Source organism: Mobula birostris, chromosome 7 (genome assembly GCF_030028105.1).
Source record: "Mobula birostris isolate sMobBir1 chromosome 7, sMobBir1.hap1, whole genome shotgun sequence".
Lineage (NCBI taxonomy): Eukaryota > Metazoa > Chordata > Chondrichthyes > Myliobatiformes > Myliobatidae > Mobula > Mobula birostris.
The window spans coordinates 27,629,453-27,651,542 of record NC_092376.1 but is presented as its reverse complement, the minus strand read 5'-3'; the positions used below and the strand labels follow the sequence as shown (position 1 = coordinate 27,651,542).

Here is a 22,090-nt window from a genome sequence, read left to right as displayed (position 1 = left end):
AAGTTCCTTGGTGTGCTTATAATGGACGATCTAACCTTGACCCACAACACCTTCTCACTAGTCAAGGAGGCACAACAGCGTCTGAGAAGATTGAGGTGTGCAAGGCCTCCACCTCCATTCTAATAGCTTTCTATAGGAGCACCATCTAGAGCAGGGGTTCCCAACCTGGGGTCTACGGACCTCTCAGTTAAAGGTAGAATCCTTGGCAGTAAAAAGGTTGGGAAACCCTGATCTAGAGTGTCCTGAATGGGGGCATCATTGTGTGGTATCAAAGCTGCAAGACATCAGACCACAGGACCCTACAGAGGATAGTAAAAACCGCCAAGAGGATCATTGGGTCTCCCTCCCCCTTATTTGTGACATTTGCTGGGGAGGTTGCGGATGAAGGGTCTGCAGCATTGCTGAGGATACCTGCCAGCCATCCTGCAATCTCTTTGACCCACTACCATCAGGAAGAACGTACAAAAGCATCAGGACTAGGACTGCTAGACTGGGTAACAGCTTGTTCCCTCAGCCTGTGAGACTAATGAATACCCTGTCACCGTAAGGTCTCATCACTGAGACAGTGAGCTAGTAACTGTACTGTTTACCTATGCTGCATATTACATGCATTTTGAATTATAATTTATTGTAATATTTTGGTTTATGTGCTGTGTGTGATAGATGTCTTGTGGGTGCACCCTGGTCTAGAGGAATGTTGTTTCGTTTGGTTGCATATATGTACAGTCAAACAACAATAAACAAATGAAGTATTTTCTTATTTATTGTTTTAATGTGGGGAATATGGTTTGTAATGTGTATATAATAAGGTGATAGGGTTTCAGAGATGAGCATTACCCATTGTACCAGAAAGATCTCAATTTTCAAAATGCTGTCATCTTTTCAGACAGTAAACAATAACGGTTTAATATCTCATCAAAAAGATTGAAATGTCAGACAATTGTTGGAAAGTTTATTTGCAAATTACATTTCTAATTACTAATTAGACTTCTAATTACATTGAAGGGTTATGTAATTATTAGGTAATGTCCATTTTTGATCATTTAGGAGCAGCTACTTTATATGGCTATATAAAGTGCCAAGGGGTTGGCAAGGATGGCATTCCAGTAGTCACAGCTTCGGAAGGATTTGAAGTAATTGAAGTTACAAAGGTGAGATCCTTTTCTTTAAAATCATTTTCTTTCATATTACCATTGGTGAAAATGAAGTGCTTCAAACTGTGAATCACTCCAATTTTAAAACTCTGTTTTCTTCCCTTGCAGAAAAGTATTTTAATTTCCTGTCCAGATGGGAATACAGCCTCAAAATTTCTCATGCCTTATGCAGTCTTTTCTAGAATACACACCAAGAGTGTAAGTTCATACTTTTCTGAGATTCTACCCAGTTGCATAAACTGAAGGATTTCAGTGCTCTTCCTAGGACAAAAACAGTCTTTACTTTGAGCCTATTTTGACTGATGTTCATTTGAAAAATTACATACTTAAAAAATCTCATAGTAATTTTGTGTAATACATGAGAGTGAATGGAACATGTTAATTTTTTTGTTGAGCACCTCTTGTTCCTACAGTGTTTGCACCGGCTGTGGTTTTTTTTAAGATCGAGAATTCTGAAGTACCTGAGGAAAAGGATTAATGGGACTAATAACATATAATTAGTTTAACATTTAAGTTTTTTGGAGACTGAAATATAGTAAAGCTTTGGTAATCTGGCTTACTTTGGTAGTTCCGGACTAATTGATGTTATTTCAATTAATAACCCAACATACTTTTAATTAACTGTTTTTTAGGCATTGTATAGTCAAATAACACATTTTTCAGTGAGCTCAAGGGAGCAGGGGGGATAAAACTTAGTGATTTTAAAAGGAGTACAGGAAATAAAACCAGATGGAGTTTAAAGAAAGCGCAGGAACTGGGACCCTGGTGAATGACAGAGAACTTTGAACTTTGAGACCTTTTGAGTGAAAGAGGGCATGCGAACTGGACCTCCTGTATGTCAGGGAGCATGGGAATTATCAGTTGGTGAGCCAGATACTGAGCTATTGGCACTTCCAAATCGTCAGATAGTGGATTATTGTGGTTTCATTTATCCACCAAAAGATTGTTTTGTACCTTTTCTACTAATTGTTACAACAATAGTTCACAAACCCTTTTTTGACATTCATGCCCAATAAGGCTTGAATGTAGTAGATATCTTATTCGTGTGTAATAGAAAGTGAGGTTATTTCAGTATTTGGCTAATGTGACACAATTTTTGAGATCTTTCATCTGCCACAACTCTAGGGTAAAGAAGTTCCTCAACAAAACTGTTAAAACTATACTAATGGGAATGTACTCTCAACTAATGGTGTTACTGCACCAAATTTTATGTTTTATTTATCTATTGTAACACTCATTAGTTCATATTAATTTAGTTATTTTTTCCAGTGCCAAGCTACTAATTGCATTTTAGAGAGGTGGCTCTACAATTTAATCACTATTTTATTGCGTGGGCCTGAAAGTGAATTCCCACTTCTTGCAAGAAGAGAGGAGGTTCCAAAAACAAAATAATACATAGCAGCTACTGAAAAGTGTTAATAAAATATAATTTTTTTAAATAATTGAAGTGCAAAGTGCATTTGTTATCAAAGTATGTATGCAAAGTATGTGTGTTGGCGCTTGGCCAAGTGGTTAAGGTGTTCGTCTAGTGATCTGAAGAACGCTAGTTCGAGCCTTGGCCAAGGCAGCATGTTGTGCCCTTGAGCAAGGCACTTAACCACGCATTGCTCTGCAACGACACCGGTGCCAAGCTGTATGGGTCCTAATGCCCTTCCCTTGGACAACATCGGTGGCGTGGAGAGGGGAGACTTGCAGCATAGGCAGCTGCCGGTCTTCCATACAACCTTGCTCAGGCCTGCGCCCTGGAAACCTTCCAAGGCGCAAACCCATGGTCTCACGAGACTAACAGGTGCCTATATATATGACTATGCAGTATACAACCCTGAGATTAGTCTTCCCGAAGACAACCACAAAACAAAGAAACAGCATGGAACCTGTTCAAAGAAAACATCAAGCACCCAATGAGCCAAAAAGAAACAAATTGTGAAAACAGCAAAATAATGAGTATATAGCACACAGAATATTAAACATCAAACCACAGAGTCCTTCATAATTATGATGAGATTTGCAATTACATAAACTTTCTCCACATAAAGCTACAGCTAAGTAATTTTAAAACATTGAAAGGAGATTTTTAATTCACCCTGACTTCCATCCTTCCTGAAATTTTTCCCCCTTGCCTGTGAAGTATATCACTTTCCACTATATTGGTGTTTTATATGTTATAGCCATTCTGCCTAAACCATATACCAATTATTTTGCTGTGGGTCTGTCCCAACTTTGTAATTATATCATTGGATATAGATTTCTAGGTTTTCTTTGTGGCTTGGTACCATCTCATGTGTACCAACCCAGTCATATTTCCTCCACGTTTTCTAATATCAGGTGAAGGGAGCAAAAAGTGCTCATAACCTACCACCGCTGGAAATCTTGCTGTATTTTGTGGCAGAATGAACACTCAATTGACACTTTGTTAGGCACCACCTGTACCTAAGTTGGCCACTGACTGTATTTCTGTATGTTTGTGGTCTGCTGCTGTAGCCCATCCACTGCAAAGTCTGATGTGTTGTGCATTCAGAGGTGCTCTTCTGCACACTGCTGTAGTATTATGTGGTTATCTGAGTCACTGTCACCTCCTGTCAGCTTGAACTAGACTGGCCATAGAACTTCCACTCACTCAATGGTTTTTGTTTTTTGCATCATTCTCTGTAAATTCTAGAGACCATTGTGTGTGAAAGTCCCAGGAGATCAGCAGTTTCTGAGATAAAATTCAAAATTTAAAGTAACTTTATTATCAAAGTACATATATGTCACCATATACAACCCTGAGATACATTTTCTTGGAGGCATACTCTATAAATCCAGTAACCTTAATAGAATCAATGAAAGACTGTACCAACAGGACATACAACTAGGGTGCAAAAGACAAAAAACTAAAAAGAGGGAAAAAAGGAAATAATAACGATGAGCAGAAATAAATATCGAGAACTTGAGATAAAGAGTTCTTGAAAGTGAGTCCATAGGTTGTGGGAACAGTTCACTGATTGGGCAAGTGAATTTGAATGAAATTATCCCCTCTGGGTCAGGAGCCTGATGGTTGAGAGGTAATTACTGTTCTTGAATCTGGTAGTGTGGGCCCTGAAGCTCCTGTACATTCTTCCTGATGGCAGCAGCAAGACGAAAGCATGACCAGAGTGGTGGGGGTTCCCGATAGTGGATGCTGCTTTCCTGTGACAATGCTCCATGCAGCTGTGCACAATAGTGGGGAGAGCTTTACCATCCACTACTCGTTGCAGGATTTTCCATTCAAGGGTATTGGTGTTCCATACCAGTCTGTGATGTGACATTGTCAATATACTCTCCAGCACATATTCATAGAATTTAGTCAAAGTTATGGATGTCATGCTCAATCTTTGCAAACTCCCAGGGAAGTAGAGGCACTGCTGTGCTTTCTTTGTAATTGCTTTTATGTGCAGGGCCCAGAAGAGGTCCTCTGACTACTCAAATGATAACATGGAGGAATTTAAAATCTCTCCCTCTGATCTCATGATGAGGACATAGACCCCTGGTTTCCTTCTCCTGAAGTCAATAATCAGCTCTTGGTCTTGTTGACATTGAGTGAGAGGTTGTTGTTATAGCATCACTCAGCTAGGTTTTCAGTCTTCCCTCTGATATAGTGAATTGTCACCACTTTTGACTCGGTCTACAACAGTGGTGTCATCAGCATATTTAAATATGGCATTGGATCTGTGCTTAGCCACACAGTCATAACTGTAAAGCACAAGGAGGTATTGAGGCCAAGGCCTTGAAGCTTATTGATTAGTTTTGAGGGGAAAGATAATATTGAATGCCGAGCTGTAGTCGATAAAGAGCATCTTGATTTATGTACCTTTGCTGTCTAGATGTTCTGGGGTTGAGTGAAGAGCCATTGAAATGGCATCTGCTGTGGACCTTTGGTGCTGTTAAGCAAATTGGAGTGGATCCAAGTCGCTCTGGGCAGAGTTGATGTGTTTCATCTCCAACCTCTCAAAATACTGGACAGTAGTCATTGAGGCAGGTTACTGCGTTCTTCTGAGTCATTGGTATAATTGAAGCCTACTTAAAGCAAGTGGGTACCTCAGATTGCTATAGCGAGAGGTTAAAGATCTCAATGAACACTCAGCACAGGTCTTTAGTACTTGACCAGGTATCCCACCTGGGCTGATGCTTTACATGGATTATTTCTTCGGAAGGATGCTCGCATGTCGCACTCAGAGACTGAAATCACAGAATCACTGGAGGCTGTGGGAGTTCGTAATGATCTCAAATCACCCCATCTGGCACCTACAATCATTCCATGGCCAAAGTCACTTCGATCACATTTCTTGCCATTCTGATGTTTGGTCTGAACAGCAACTGAATCTCATGACCATGTCTGCATGCTTTTATGCATTGAGTTGTTTCCACATGATTGGCCAGTATTTGCATTAACAAGCAGGTGTACCTAATTAAGTGGCCATTGAGTGTATACTTGGACTCATAAGCAACAAAACTAATTTGAAGTCAAGGCAGAGGTATTTGTTGCTTTGTTTTTTTCCCACCTGTCCATCCTCTTACCCTCTGCCACCCTACTCCAGTACTATGGCTAAGACCGCTAATCCAAGTGAATAGAAAGTTTAATTGATGTGCATTCATAGTTTCTATTAAATAATTTCAATTAGTTGTGTATGTTATAAAATTGTAATGTTACAAATGTTAAGAGTTATAAATTAAATTGAGAGTGGCTGTGGAAATCTGATTTTGCAGTTTGTTTAAACTGCTTTTTGTCATGCCTTATGTGTGTTTCAAAAATATTGTGTATTTTGTTAGATTTAAGCACAACATTAATCCTTCTAACCTTGCATCTAGATAACCAGCATGGATATATCCAGTGGTGGGGGTCTGGGGGTATCCTGCAGTACAGATGGAACCATGAGAGTCTGGCAGGCCAACAATGGTGAAATGAGGGTTAGTGCCTATTTAATTCCTTTTCAGCTTTTAGTAAGAAAGAATTTACTGTAAATTCACGAAAGTATCAGTTTTCCACTTCTTTACATTTGCCTGCTGCTGGTCTAAGTGATAAATATTCTTTGGGTCAAAGACTGTCTTAAGCCGTTTCCTTAGTGACTGATTGACCTTATTACTGTGAGTTGACTTTTGAATTGCATTAAAACATCATAGTAAGCTGAATGTGCATTGTTTTTAACTGAAAGGACTTTTAAGAGATTTTCTACCTCATAATTTTTACTTTGAATAGTCAACTGCAGTTAACCAGGTGAGATCATGAAGCCATAATGCCATCAAAAATTTCCAGTAACCTTATAAGTGAGGAAATCGATGCTGAATCGATTTCTAACTGTTGTAATGAAACCTTGGTGTAAGATTATTTTCATATGATCATTCTGATGTAGGTAATAAAGTTTGTTAAGTTGATCCCTATTGTGCAGGTAATTTGGTTACATTTTGTTGTGTTTGTTCCAGTTTGTAGCGTGAATGCAGGGCCAGATGCTTCATCAGTTACATATCTATACCAAAGATCTGGAGTATTAAAATGTAATCATTACAAAAATATCAATAAATCATGAGAAGTTGATGTCTTGCAAGTAATACTACTCATGATTCAAAGAAAGAATTTGAAATTCAAAATAATATTTGCAATTCTAATCATTTATAAATGTTAATTTCTAGAGAGAACTGGTTGGCCACATATATGATGTGAACACTTGTAGATTTTTTCCATCTGGTGTTGTCGTTCTAAGTGGAGGAATGGATGCTCAGTTAAAGATCTGGTCTGTCGAAGATGGAAGTTGTTCTGTAACTTTAAGTGGGCACAAAGGAGGTACGTAGAGTTGATAACAAGCTTTCTGTACAAATGGAAGGGCAAACAATTGACGAAAATGGATTCTGAAGAAAACATTCCAGACAGATTATTGCAAACATCACTACAAGTCTAGATTGTTGAATTAATTGGCTCCATGAAGATATACAGTGTTTAAATTCTTGAGTAAAATATTCTACATGTTGAAAACAATATGGTTAACCATATTTCAGGTATCCTTGAAATTTTTTTAAAAAGCTATTGATAGAAACTAAAATATAAATAGAAAATAGGGGGAAAATTTGCTAGTTATAGCAGCATCTGTGTGTCTTTGACCTAAAGCATCAACCCTATATCTCAGCTAATGCCTGGCCTGCTAAGTATTTCCCAACGTCCTCTAATTTTATTGCAATTATCTTTGTTTTTTTTTTATGTTGACCTCCCCAAAGTTAAGACTCCATAATAGTGTAGCAGTTAGAGGTACACTCTTACAGCTCGGGGCGTTGGAGTTCGGAGTTCAGTTCCGGTGTCATTTGTAAGGACTTTGTACATTCTTCCTTTGACCACGTGGATTTCTTCCGGATGCTCCAGTTCATGCACAATCCAAAGACGTACTGGTTAGTAGGTAATTGGTCATTGTAAAATTGTCCTGTGATTAGGCTAGGGTTAAATAGAAACATGGAAAACCTACAGCACAATACAGGCCCTTTGGCTCACAAAGCTGTGCCGAACATGTCCTTACCTTAGAACTACCTAGGCTTACCCATAGCCCTCTATTTTTCTAAGCTCCAGGAGTCTCTTAAAAGACCCTATTGTTTCCACCTCCACCACTACCGCCAACAGCCCATTCCACACACTCACCACTCTGCGTAAAAAAACTTGCTCCTGACGTCACCTCTGTACCTACTTCCAAGCATCTTAAAACTGTGCCCTCTCGTGCTAGCCATCTGAGCCCCGGGAAAAAGCCCTGACTATCCACATGATCAATGCCTCTCATTATCTTGTACTCCTCTGTCAGGTCACCTCTCATCCTTCGTCGGTCCAAAAAGAAAGGCTGAGTTCACTCAATCTATTCTCATAAGGCATGCTCCCCAATCCAGGCAACATCCTTGTAAATCTCCTCTGCACCCTTTCGATGGTTTCAACATCCTTCCTGTAGTGAGGCAACCAGAATTGAGCACAGTACTCCAAGTGGGGTCTGACCAGGGTCCTATATAGCTGCAACATTACTTCTCGGCTCCTAAACTCAATCCCACGGTTGATGAGGTCCAATGCACTGTATGCCTTCTTAACCACAGAGTCAACCTGCGTAGCAGCTTTGAGTGTCCTATGGACTCAGACTCCAAGATCCCTCTAATCCTCCACACTGCCAAGAGTCTTACCATTAATGCTATATTCTGCCATCATATTTGACCTACCAAAATGAACCACTTCACACTTATCTGGGTTGAACTCCATCAGCCACTTCTCAGCCCAGTTTTGCATCCTATCAATGTCCCACTATAACCTCTGACAGCCCTCCACACTATGCACAACACCCCCAACCTTTGTGTCATCAGCAAACTTACTAACCCATCCCTCCACTTCCTCATCCAAGTCATTTATAAAAATCATGATGAGTAGGGGTCCCAAAACAGATCCCTGAGGCACTCCACTGGTTACTGGCCTCCATGCAGAATATGACCCATCTACAACCACTCTTTGCCTTCTGTGGGCAAGCCAGTTCTGGATCCACAAAGCAATGTCCCCTTGGATCCCATGCCTCTTACCTTGCATGTGTTACCTTATCAAATGCCTATAAGCCTTGCATGGGGTACCTTATCAAATGCCGGTATGTTGCTGGGTGGGTGGGTTACTGGGCAACATGGCTCATTGTGCTGGAAGGGCCTGTTCTGCACTGTATCTCTACATAAAATAAGTAAAATTAAAAAAAATTAAAGCTGCTCTGAAACAGATCAATAAATAATGAAACAAACCCATTAAGGGCTTTGGCTTATGAATAACTGTTAGAGTTATCTTTTGTGTTTTCTGAAAGCAAAATGAAAGTTGCTAACTGTAAAACTTTGAAAGTACCCGAACTGGAGAGAGAAATGCCAAAAAGAGTTAAACGAAGAAAACTGTAAGAGTCATCCTTACTGCTTTGCAGTTCTGCCCTATCATCTGCAGTCATTCTTTTCTGTTTGCAACAATGAGCAAATCTTGCCACCTTTGTACACCGATGAGTGGCATTGTTGGAGATATACCGCCGCTATTCTGTGTTTGCCAAAATAAAACACAATAATTCATTGCACTTAATGTTTTAAGGCAATGTAAATATTTCTTTAACAAGGTGTCTCAATTGTGCATTCATTTGTTTTGTTAATTGTTAAGTTCACAACTTCAAGCACCTTGGGTCATGGGTAACATCTGATGGCAAATATGAAACAGACATAAAAGTAAGAATAGCAATGACAAAACCAGCATTTACAGAAATGAGAAATATCCTAACAAACAAGAAAATAGCAATTGACATCTGCCTTAGAACCCTCAGCTGCTACATCCTTCCTATATTGATGTGAGGCTGTGAGTCATGGACCATCACAAGTGCAATGGAAAAAAGAATCAATGCAGCAGAGGTGTGGTTCCTCAGAAGAATGCTATGCATATCATATACGGACAGGATAACCAACGAAGAAGTTCTACAGAGAACAAAAACAAAACGTACATTACTTAAAAAAAAATCAGAAAACAGCAATCAAAATTCTTTGGACACATCATGCGAAGAGAGACATTAGAATATTTAGTTACAACTGGAAAGCTGGAAGGAAAAAGAAGCAGAGATAGACAGAGAATGAAAATGACAGATGGAATAACATCATGGTTAGAAACAGGGGAGGCAACAACTACAATTCGGAGGGTCAGGGACCGTGATGGATGGAGAGACATGATCGCCCATGCCGAACGGCAAGGCACCTGAATGAGTGAATTGAACCCAAAGTTTTATAGTGAAAAGTTTTAGTTTTCTACCTGTACCTGCGCCTGCCCCACTGGATCTATCTACCCTGCATCCTCCTCACATGATTTCTCCTTGCACCTACCAGCTCCTGACTCACTCCTATCTCTCATCTCCTTATATCGGCTGTTGAAATGACTCAAAATGTAACCGACAACAGCTGACACCCTGACACCACCCCCCTCCCGAAAAAGAGTCAGTAACATCATGAAGGAACCTCCCCCCCCCCCCCACCCTGCTCATGGATTGTTTATCCCATTGCCATCAGGGAGAAGGCTGTGTAGCATCCTTGCCAGGACCATCAGACTCAGAAACACACATTAAAAAATGCTGGTGGAACACAGCAGGCCAGGCTCAGGAACAGTTACTTTCCCCCAAGCAGTAAGGCTAGTCAACACCCCTCCCCCCCACCACCACCACTACTTTATCAGAGTCACCTGATGTACAGTCTAATGTCACTTTATGGACATACAAATAATCTAGATTATGAGAACACTCAGTCCTCGTTTATTGTCATTTAGAAATGCATACATGCATTAAGAAATGATACAATGTTGCTCCGGAGTGATAGCACAGAAAACAAGACAGACCAAAGACTAACACTGACAAAACCACATAATTATAACATATAGTTACAGCAGTGCAAAGCAATACCATAATTTGATGAAGAACAGACCATAGGCACAGTAAAAAAAAAAAAAGTTCTCGAAGTCCCGAGTTGATCGACTCCCGAGTCCCCGATAGCAGGCGGCAAAAGGGAGAAGCTCCCTGCCATAAACCTCCAGGCACCATCAACTTGCCGATACCTTGGAAGCAGCCGACCCTGAGTCCATCCGTCTGAAAACTCCGAGCTTCCGAGCAGCCTCTCCGATACAGCCTCCTGAGTGCCATCCTCTGCTGAGCGCCTTCAACCTCTCCCCGACTGCTGAAACACACAAAGCTGGGGATTTTGAGGCCTTCAGCTCCAGAGATTCTGGTTACCACTCAGTAACAGCGGTACCAAAGCAGTCATTTCAGAAGTTTTCCAGATGTTCCGCTGTGCTCTCACATCTGTCTCCATCAAATCAGAATTGTGCACAGTCCCCTACTTGACATAACAGATATTCATCACTGAAGTGGCCGCGTGCGCTGTCGATGTGCCGCTATCTTCTCCCCCCTCCCGGGAGGTTTTTGTAGGTTATCTTATTTCTTTATATTTATTGTGTTTTTTTGGTGATGTATCGGATCTGGAGTAACAATTATTTTGTCACTTTTACACTTCTGTACTGGAATTGATATTACACAACCTTGAATTTTGAATCTATGCACTGCCAGTCTCAATGCATGGTCTGAACCCAAAACATTAACTATCCTTTGGTTTCCAGAGAAGCTGCCTGACTTGTTGAGTTCCTCTAGCAGTTGTGTTTTGTTTTCTCCATGTGTTTGTTCTCAATCCCGTTCAAAAACAGGTTTTTACTTATGGCTGTAAAAACTGATAAAAACCAAAAAAAAAAAGAAAGGAGTTACTAACTGCAGGTAATTTCAACTTTAAAATTCTGTTGGAGGAGATGAGAAGTTTCTCACGTTATTTTTGCTCCTAAAAATTGAATCAGTTACTCAATTCTTAAAGTACTTTCGTTTGCAGATTGTATGAATTGAGAGAAAGATGCTTGTTCATGGCGTGTTTCCTTTTAAACAGGTATTCTTGATACAGCAATTGTAGAACGTGGAAGAAATGTTATCTCAGCCTCTAGGGATGGAACAGCAAGGTTATGGGACTGTGGCATGTCCACCTGTCTTGCAGTTCTAACAGACTGTGAGACTCCAATTAATGGATGCTCAGTTGGGATTGCTGAAAACACATTGAATTTGGGTTCTCCTAAGCATCAAATAAGTAAGTAAACTTTTCAGATATACTTTTGCAAGTTCCCTTAAAGTTTGAGTTTATTTTGTAAATTATTGAAGTACAGAGGCCAGTAAAGTCCTTGTTTTAGTGTCCAGTTGCACATCAAACCATATAATAAGGCAAAGGTGAAGATGTAATAACTACTTCTGGAAAGCATTGATTTGGTTAGAGGAGAGATTATTAGTTTTAGGGTCGTAGAGAAGTACAGCACAAAAACAGGCCCATCTGGTCCATGCCAAAACGTTTAAACAACCTATTCCCATTGACCTTCACCTGGTCCATAGCGCTCCATATCCCTACTACCCATGTGCCTATCCAAATTTCTCTTAAATGTTGAAATTAAGCTCGCATGGACCAGGTGCTGGTAGCTCATTTCACACTCTCATGACCCTCTAAGTGAAGAAGTTTCCTCTCAAGTTCCCCTTAAACTTTTCACCTTTCACCCTTAAGCCATCACTTCTGGTTGTAGTCAACCCAGCAGTAGAAAAAGGCTGTTTGCATTTACCCTATCTCTACCCCTCATAAATTTGTATATCTTTATCAAATCTCCTCTCAATCTTCTACGTTCTAAAGAATACAGTACTCTCCCATTCAATCTTTCCTTATAACTCAAGTCCTTCAGACCAGACAACATCCTTGTAAAATTTCTCTGCACTCTTTCAAAATTATTTACATCTTTCCTGTAGGTAGGTGACCAAAGCAGCACGCAATACTCAAATTAGGCCTCCCCAACGTCTTGTACAACTTCAACATAACATCCCATCTTCTGTACTCAGTACATTGATTTATGAAAGCCATTGTGCCAAAAGCTTTCTTTACAACCCTACCTACCTGTGATGCCACTTTCAACAAAATTATGTACCTGTATTCCCAGATCCCTTTGTTCTATCACATTCCTCAGTGCCCTACCATTCACTGTGTATGATCTACCGTGGTTGGTCCTACCAAAGTGAAAAACCTCACACTTGTCTGCATTAAATTCCATCTGCCATTTTTCAGCCCATTTTCCAGCTGATGCAGATCCTTTTGCAAGCCATGATAGTTTTCTTCACTATTCACTATACCTCCAATCTTGGTGTCATCTGCAAATTTGCTGATCTAATTAACCACATGATCATCCAGATCATTGATATGTATGACAAACAACAAAGGACCCATCACCAATCCCTGCGGCGCACCGTTATTCACAGGCCTCCAGTGAGAGAGGCAATCCTCTACTACCAATTTCTGGCTTTTCCCACAAAGCCAATGTCTAATCCAATTTACTACCTCATCCTGGATGCCAAGCAATTGAACCCTCTTGATCAGCCTTCCATGTGGGACCTTGTCAATTGCCTTATTAAGGTCCATGTAGACAATATTCATTGCCTTATCTTCATCCACTTTCCTGCTAACTTCTTTAAAAGATTTGTTAGACATGACCTACCACGCATGAAGCCATGCTAACTATCCTTAATCAGTCCGTATCTATCCAAATATTTATACCTTCCAACAACTTTCCCACAACTGTTGTCAGACTCACTAGCCTATAATTTCTTGGTTTCTGTTTAGAGCCTTTTTTTAAACAGTGGAACAACACTGGATATCCTCCAATCCTCTCATACTTCACCTGTCACTAAGGATGTTTTAAATATCTCTACTAGGGCCCTGGCAATTTCTGCACGCCTCCTGTAGAATCTGAGGGAACACCTTGTCAGGTCCTGGGGACTTATCCACACTGATTTGACTCAGGGTAGCCAACACCTCCTCCTCTGTAATCTATAGAGGGTCCATGAAGTTGATGTCGCTTTGCTTCACCTGTATAAGCTCTGCATTCATCTCCCGAGTAAATACAGATGCAAAGAATACATTTAAGATCTCCCCTATCTGTTTTGGCTCCACACTTGGATTACCATTCTGGTCTTCCAGAGAACCAATTTTGTCCCATGCAATCCTTTTGCTCTTAACATACCTGTAGAATTCTTTAGGATTCTCTTTCACCTTGTCTGCTAGAGCAGCTTCATGCCTTCTTAATTTATTTCTTATGTTCTCTTGTACTTCTTATACTCCATAAGCACCTCATTTGTTCCTACTTGCCTATACCTGCTACGCACCTCCTTTTTCCTCTTTACCAGGGCCTCAATATCTCCTGAAAACCAAGGTTCCCTACATTTGTTATCTTTACCTTTTATTCTGACGAGCACATACAAGCTTTATACTCTCAAAATTTCATTTTTGAAGGCCTCTCGCTTTCCAAGTACACCTTTGCCAGAAGACAGCCTGTCCCAATCCACACTTGCCAGATAATTTCTGATACCAGCTTTTACTAACTAATAAATCATACTTTTCTGAGCTGAACCAAAATTCATAAAGACTGTAGCATGGCTATCATCAGTGCAATGGAAGATTTAGTATTGTAAAGATTAGAATTACATTACTTGCCTTCAACTGGTTTGATGTTAACTCTGAAACTCCTTACCCCATAGTCTCCTTTCCATCACCCCACCCCTCCTCTTCTCCATCTCTTCTTTCATCGCCCACCTGCTAACCACCCTCTTTTCCTACCACCTTGTTGGTAAGTTGATGGAAAAGATCCTGAGAGGCAGGATTTATAAATATTTGGAGAGGCATAATATGATTAGGAAAAGTCAGCATGGCTTTGTCAAAGGCAGGCCGTGCCTTACGAGCTTGATTGGACTTTTTGAGGATGTGGCTAAACACATTGATGAAGGTAGAGCAGTAGATGTAGTGTATATGGATTTCAGCAAGGCATTTGGTAAGGTACCCCATGCAAGGCTTATTGAGAAAGTAAGGAGGCATGGGATCCAAGGGGACATTGCTTTGTGGATCCAGAATTAGCTTGCCCACAGAAGACAAAGAGTGGTTGTAGACGGGTCATATTCTGCATGGAGGTCTGTGACCAGTGGTGTGCCTCAGGGATCTGTTCTGGGACACCTTCCCTTTGTGATTTTTATAAATGCCCTGGATGAGGAAGTGGAGGGAATGGTTAGTAAATTTGCTGATGACACAAAGGTTGGGGGAGTTGTGGATATTGTGGAAGGCTGTCAGAGGTTACAGTGGGACATCAATGGGATGCAAAACTGGGCTGAGAAGTGGCAGAACACAGATAAATGTGAGGTGGCTCATTTTGGTAGGTCAAGTATGATGGCAGAATATAGTATTAATGGTAAGACTCTTGGCAGTGTGGAGGATCAGAGGGATCTTTGGGTCCGAGTCCATAGGACACTCAAAGCTGCTACACAGGTTAACTCTGTGGTTAAGAAGGCATACGGTGTATTGGCCTTCATCAACCGTGGGATTGAGTTCACGAGCCGAGAGGTAATGTTACAGCTGCATAGGACCCTGGTCAGTCCCCACTTGGAGTACTGTGCTCAGTTCTGGTCACCTCACTACAGGAAGGATGTGGAAACTATATAAAGGTTGCAGAGGAGATTTACAGGGATATTGCCTGGATTGGGGAGCATGCCTTATGAGAGTAGATTGAGTGAGCTTTGCCTTTTCTCCTTAGAGCAATGGCGGATGAGAGGTGCCCTGATAGGGGTGTATAAGCTGATAAGCATTGATCATGTGGATAGTCAGAGGCTTTTTCCCAGGGCTGAAATGGCTAGCATGAGAGGGCACAGTTTTAAGGTGCTTGGAAGTAGGTACAGAGGAGATGTCAGGAGTAAACTTTTTATTCAGAGAGTGATGAGTGTATGGAATGGGCTGCCAGCGTCGGTGGTGGAGGTGGATACAATAGGATCTTTTAAGAGTCTCCTGGATAGGTACATGAAGCTTAGAAAAATAGAGGGGTATAAGTAACCCTAGGTAATTTCTAAAGTAAGTACATGTTCAGCATAGCATTGTTAGCCAAAGGGCCTGTATTGTGCTGTAGGTTTTCTATGTGTTCTCCCCTCCCACTCCCCTTTCTTTATTTCCTTCTATTAAGAAACACATATGTAACTAGACAGTGGCACTACTTATTGACTGCCTTGGCTCACAACCATTTTCAAATAACTATTCCTTTGAAGCATCTTGTAGTTATACTGTAATCTAAATACATACAGGTTGTTGTGCTTCATCAAACTCTTCTCGTATGTCAGCCTTGCTATACTGGCAGTCTAGTGAAACTTTGCTGCAATTCCCCTCCATACCATGAACATTCTTCTTCAGACCAGACCAAAATTGCACCCAGTACTCAAGATTGGTCTCACCAGGACCTTGTATAATTGCAGTTATACACCCATATTCCTATATACTGTATATCTGCTTACTATGAAGGTCAAAATATCTTAACTGTCTGCTGCACCTTCATACCTACTTTCAGGAGCTTGGGTAGTCTCACTACACCTTTCCCTTTCCCAGTCAGTTGTCATTCAGATAATAGTCTGATTTCCTGTTTTTTAAGTACCAAAGTGAATAACCTGATTTATCCTTAAAATATTGCATCTGCCATATATATGCCTACTCACTTAACTTGGCCAAATCATACTGGAACTTGTTTGCATTCCCACCAAGCTTTGTGTTACTTGCAAGCTTAACTAAATTATATCTAATTCCCTCTTCAAAACCAAAATTACGTATTGTGAATGCCTGTTATCCTAGTACTTATCACTGTGGTACTTGTGTATCCTACAAGCCTGAAACTTTGAAAAAGACCCATTTATTTCTTCTTTGTTTCATGTCCACCGTACAATTCTCTGTTCATGTTAGCATCTTACTCCCATCCTTTGTGCTTTAATTTATATGGTAATCTTTTATTAGGGCCTTATTGAAAGGCTTCTGAAAGTTCATATACATCATATTTTGCATTAGTCTTCACTGAGGAAGACAGCAGGATACCGGACACTCAAGGGTGGCAGGGAAGAGAAGTGTGCACAGTCACAATTATGACAGAGAAAGTACTCAGGAAGCTGAATAGGCTAAAGGTCGATAAATCTCCTGGACCAGATGGAATGCACCCTCGTGTTCTGAAGGAAGTAGCTGTGGAGATTGCGGAGGCATTAGCGATGATCTTTCAAAAGTCCCTTACTCACTCTTCCTTCAGTTAGTCCTGACGAAGGGTCTCGGCCTGAAACGTCGACTGCACCTCTTCCTACAGATGCTGCTTGGCCTGCTGCGTTCACCAGCAACTTTGATGTGTGTTGCTTGAGGTTACAGAGTACCTGGAGGCATATGACAAGATAGGCAGAACTCAGCATGGATTCCTTAAAGGAAAATCCTGCCTGACAAACCTATTACAATTTTTTGAGGAAATTACCAGTAGGCTAGACAAGGGAGATGCAGTGGATGTTGTGTATTTGGATTTTCAGAAGGCGTTTGACAAGGTGCCACGCATGAGGCTACTTAACAAGATAAGAGCCCATGGAATTACGGGAAAGTTACATATGTGGATAGAGCGTTGGCTGATTGGCAGGAAACAGAGAGTGGGAATAAAGGGATCCTATTCTGGTTGGCTGCCGGTTACCAGTGGTGTTCCACAGGGATCAGTGTTGGGGCCGCTTCTTTTTACATTGTACATCAATGATCTGGATTATGGAATAGATGGCTTTGTGGCTAAGTTTGCTGACGATACGAAGATAGGTGGAGGGGCCGGTAGTGCTGAGGAAACGGAGAGTCTGCAGAGAGACTTGGATAGATTGGAAGAATGGGCAGAGAAGTGACAAATGAAGTACAATGTTGGAAAGTGTATGGTTATGCACTTTGGCAGAAAAAATAAACGGGCAGACTATTATTTAAATGGGGAAAGAATTCAAAGTTCTGAGATGCAATGGGACTTGGGAGTCCTCGTACAGGATTCCCTTAAAGTTAACCTCCAGGTTGAATCAGTAGCGAAGGAGGCGAATGCAATGTTGGCATTCATTTCTAGAGGAATAGAGTATAGGAGCAGGGATGTGATGTTGAGGCTCTATAAGGCGCTGGTGAGACCTCACTTGGAGTACTGTGGGCAGTTTTGGTCTCCTTATTTAAGAAAGGATGTGCTGACGTTGGAGAGGGTACAGAGAAGATTCACTAGAATGATTCCGGGAATGAGAGGGTTAACATATGAGGAATGTTTGTCCGCTCTTGGACTGTATTCCTTGGAGTTTAGAAGAATGAGGGGAGACCTCATAGAAACATTTCGAATGTTAAAAGGCATGGACAGAGTGGATGTGGCAAAGTTGTTTCCCATGATGGGGGAGTCTAGTACGAGAGGGCATGACTTCAGGATTGAAGGGCGCCCTTTCAGAACAGAAATGCGAAGAAGTTTTTTTAGTCAGAGGGTGGTGAATCTATGGAATTTGTTGCCACGGGCAGCAGTGGAGGTCAAGTCATTGGGTGTATTTAAGGCAGAGATTGATAGGTATCTGAGTAGCCAGGGCATCAAAGGTTATGGTGAGAAGGCGGGGCAGTGGGACTAAATAGGATAAAATGGATCAGCTCATGATAAAATGGCGGAGCAGACTCGATGGGCCAAATGGCCTACTTCTGCTCCTTTGTCTTATGGTCTTATGGTCTTGTCTTATATTCACTTCCTCTCCCTCCACCATTCTGTTAGTTACAATCTCAAAAACTTCCAAAAAAATTGTTAAGCACAGTTTCCCTTTCATAAATCCATTTTGACTTTGATGCTATCACTGTTTTATAAGTTCTCTCCTATTATTTCTTTATTATGGACTCTATTTCCTGTTACTAATGTCAAACTAATTGGCCTATTGCTCCTCTTAGCCTCCTTTTCATATTGGAGTTACATTAGCTACCCTCCAGTTCCTTCGAACTCTTCCAAAGTGTATAAAGCTATGGAAAACAACCAGCAGTGCATCGTCCCTTCACAAAATACTATGTCCCCCATTGTTTCTGGAAGATCATTTATGTTTGTTATAAAGAGAATGCTATAAAGTCAGACAGCACTGGATCATAGTGAGAAATTTTAAACAAAAAATCTCTAGCATTTATATTAATTAGATGCACTTATGTTCAATGTAATATTCCCCTGCAGCACTTTTTTTAAAATAGATTGTGTTCTTACCAGGTGAACGTGAAATAGGAACTGAGGGAAAATTGTTACTTCTAGCTCGTGAAGATAGAAAATTGCAAAGCATTGGACTGCTCAGCAGAGAACCAGTAAGTGTATTTTATTGTTTTCAGTTATGATATTCTTATCTTGAAATGTCGTAATTGCAGGAACTACCAGCTAATTTACACACAGTAACTACCAGGAGAGAGCGGCCCAGGTAGAGGGTTCATAAATTTACTACCAGTGGTGAAACACAGGAAGGGGAAAAGTGCAGAAAGTGGAATTTTTAGGAGGTGATGGGATAACAATGGAGGGATTTAACAGCAAAGATGAAGATTTCAAATGTACTATGCCTTGGGAGCAGGAATCAAAATACATCCTTAGAAATCTGAATGGTAAGTCAATGTTGAACAGGATACATGCAACAGAAACAGACTTGAAATGAAAGTAGCATTATTGTAGAGATGGAGTTCTGTGACTTTGCCAGTCATTAGGATGCAGGGTTAAAATCCAACTTCTCCCAATCAACAAAAAGTGAAGATCACCAATGGCAGCACAAAGAGAAATTTGTTACTATTCCTGGACAGGCAATGTTACTGAAGAAAGTGAATAAAATGGATCCTTTGGTGAAAATGTGATAGGGAACAGACAAGCCATTACTGGCAAAAGCGCTCAAAAAGTGTCAAAGAAAGCAGGCATGGGCTGTCCTGTGGAGCTGAACAATGGAGACTAGGAAGGAGGATGGTGCTATTAATCACATCAAATGCAAATTAGATGAGTGATTTAAGCTCCAAATCACAAAAATGATTAGCAGCGGTCTTTAATGTCATTTGGTTAGAATTTTCTTGGTGCTATGAGAAGGATGAAAGGTCTTCTGTGGATTTCAGCAGAAGTGGGCAGGGAGCTGAAAAGAAAAGAAGGATACATGCAGGATGAAATGAAATGTAAACACGAGATTCTGTGGATGCTGGAAATCCAGAAGAACAAACACAAATGCTGTAGGAACTCACCAAATCGGGTAGTATCTGTGGCTAGGAATGAAGAGTCAACATTTTGCGCTGAGACCCTTCATCAGGACTGTTCTGTTCAGGTCCCAAAGCGTCGAATGTTTGTTCCTCTCCATAGACACTGAAAGAAATGTGACTGTTTCAGATGGATAAATATACCATTTTCTGAAGTAAGTGGTTCTATGAATGGTGTTGCAAAATATGATAGTTTCATGGTTGCCATTACCAGTTACAGCTTCTTATTCCAAATTTATTTAATACGTGGGAAGTAGAACTGAATGGTCAACAATTGATTAAAAAAAGGAAAAGAGAGGGGGGAGAAAGATATTTTGCTTTTTGTGCAACAGTTTCATGATGTTGAAAATGGCTTTGCTTTTAAACTGATGCTGGGTGCCATAGTAACATTTATTCTCTAGGCATTTTTTTAAAAATCTGAGAGTAGTGGCTCAAAGTGTTAATAATTTTTGTTAATAATTGTGATCATAAAAAGTGCAGACAGATCTGATGTCATTCTTTATGTTGAATTTCCAGATATTTATGTTTGAGGGATCCGATGCCTTCAACTGTTGTACTTTCTTTTCAAGTACGAATGTCCTTGCAGGCACACACGATGGTAACATTTATCAACTGGACATCCGAAACACAAGGTAGGTAAACTGCACAACACCACAGTAAGTTAAACTGGTGTTTGATCTGTGGTTCCCTTTCATTAGCTTCAAATTCTTTATTGTTAATTACAGTAAATCACAAAGTGTGCATGAAAAGTCACAATCCTTTTTGTATTATTTTTTATACAATTGCCTGTAAAATCTGAAAATATCAAGAAAGCTATCTGCAATTAAATAAAATGCAGAATGCTCTTCTATAAGAAAATGTTGCTAACTAAAAAACACCCACTAGAAGGACTGGTCAAACACATACTAAGAGAATTTTAAAGATGAAACTAAATCAGATGTGCAGTTCCAATAGCACCACAAGCACAAGAGAAAATCTGCAGAAGCTGGAAATCCAGAGTAACACACACAAAACACTGGAGGAACTCAGCAGGTCAGGCAGCATCTGTGGAAATAAACAAACAGTGGACGTTTCAGGCTGAGATCCATCATCACGGCTGGAAAGGAAGGGGGATGTAGCCAGAGTAAGGAAGTGGGGGAAGGGGAAGGAGTGTGAAGGGGAAGGTGGGTGGGTGGGAGAGGGAGGAGGAAGTAAAAAGGGAAGTGGTAGGTGGAAGGGGTAAAGGGCTGAAGAAAAATCATCTGATAGGAGAGGAGAAGGAAGTGGATCATAGGAGAACGGGAAGGAAGATGGGCACCAGAGGGGAGTTATAGGCAGGTAAGGAGAAGAGAAGGGAATTGAAAAAAGTACGACAGCATCTGATGCAATATGGAGAAGAGTGATGTGGTTTAAAAAAACTGAACGTAATGCAGAAAAAGGAAATAAAGAGTGATTATGACAGAAGCTTTACTGCCATTGCAGAGCAAAGATAAAGAACTACCATACAATGACATGGATCTGGAGAGCAGAGAGTTTGAAGGAGATTTGTGTGAACAACCACATTAAATGCTGCAAAGAAAGTGGGTTAAAGCTGCAGATCACTGTATGAGTAGTACAGTAGTATCATTCATTCTCTTTAACTATCCTGAGGGATGTGAGAAAAATGAAAAGTGAACTGTGAATTGCAGTGGAGATGGATCTGGAGTTGGAAAGGTTGCAATCAGGACAGATAAAATGAGAGTGTGATTATTTTTCAGGGATAACTTTATGAATTGGATGAAGAGAGGAACAGTTCCCAAAGAAATGAGAGATAATATAAACCTTTTTGAACAACGGGGCTCAGAAATGGAATTTAGCAAAAATTTAAATGTGTAACTTTATATACAAAAAAAATTGCTAGAATATGCCACATTGTCCTGATCTATGTTTAGTTTGCATTTTAGCTTTCAATTTACTTTGTCTTTACAGAACACCCGTACAGGTTATCCATCGATCAGGTGCTCCAGTCCTTTCCTTGTTGCCCTGTAGAGAAGGCTTTATGGCTAGCCACAGTAAGGCTACATTTGTTTCTCTAAATACATTGTACGGGAGTATGGTGTTTAACTTATTGGTCTGGTATCCAGTAACTTAATGACCTGGAGATGCCAGCTGGAGAATTTAAACATAGAGCATAGAATATTACAGCACTGGTCAGCCATTCAGCCCACAATGTTGTGTTGAGTTTTGATGCCAACATACTGAATCTCCTCCTTCCGTTTATCATCTATTTCCTTAATCCCTTCATTCAGCCTCTTAAACTCCACCAG

At 40.5% G+C, this 22,090-nt stretch overlaps 1 protein-coding gene across 1 annotated transcript in view; it reads left to right on the top strand.

The window, feature by feature from the left end:
* Positions 1-22,090, top strand: part of LOC140200072 (proteasomal ATPase-associated factor 1-like) — a 32,932-nt gene that overhangs the window by 5,440 nt on the left and 5,402 nt on the right. The window contains exons 3-10 of the mRNA XM_072262802.1: positions 1,048-1,151; positions 1,263-1,352; positions 5,982-6,080; positions 6,801-6,951; positions 11,601-11,795; positions 18,799-18,890; positions 20,322-20,437; positions 21,753-21,835. Of these exons, the coding sequence (XP_072118903.1) occupies positions 1,048-1,151; positions 1,263-1,352; positions 5,982-6,080; positions 6,801-6,951; positions 11,601-11,795; positions 18,799-18,890; positions 20,322-20,437; positions 21,753-21,835 (930 nt within the window). The remainder of the gene's footprint in view (positions 1-1,047; positions 1,152-1,262; positions 1,353-5,981; positions 6,081-6,800; positions 6,952-11,600; positions 11,796-18,798; positions 18,891-20,321; positions 20,438-21,752; positions 21,836-22,090) is intronic.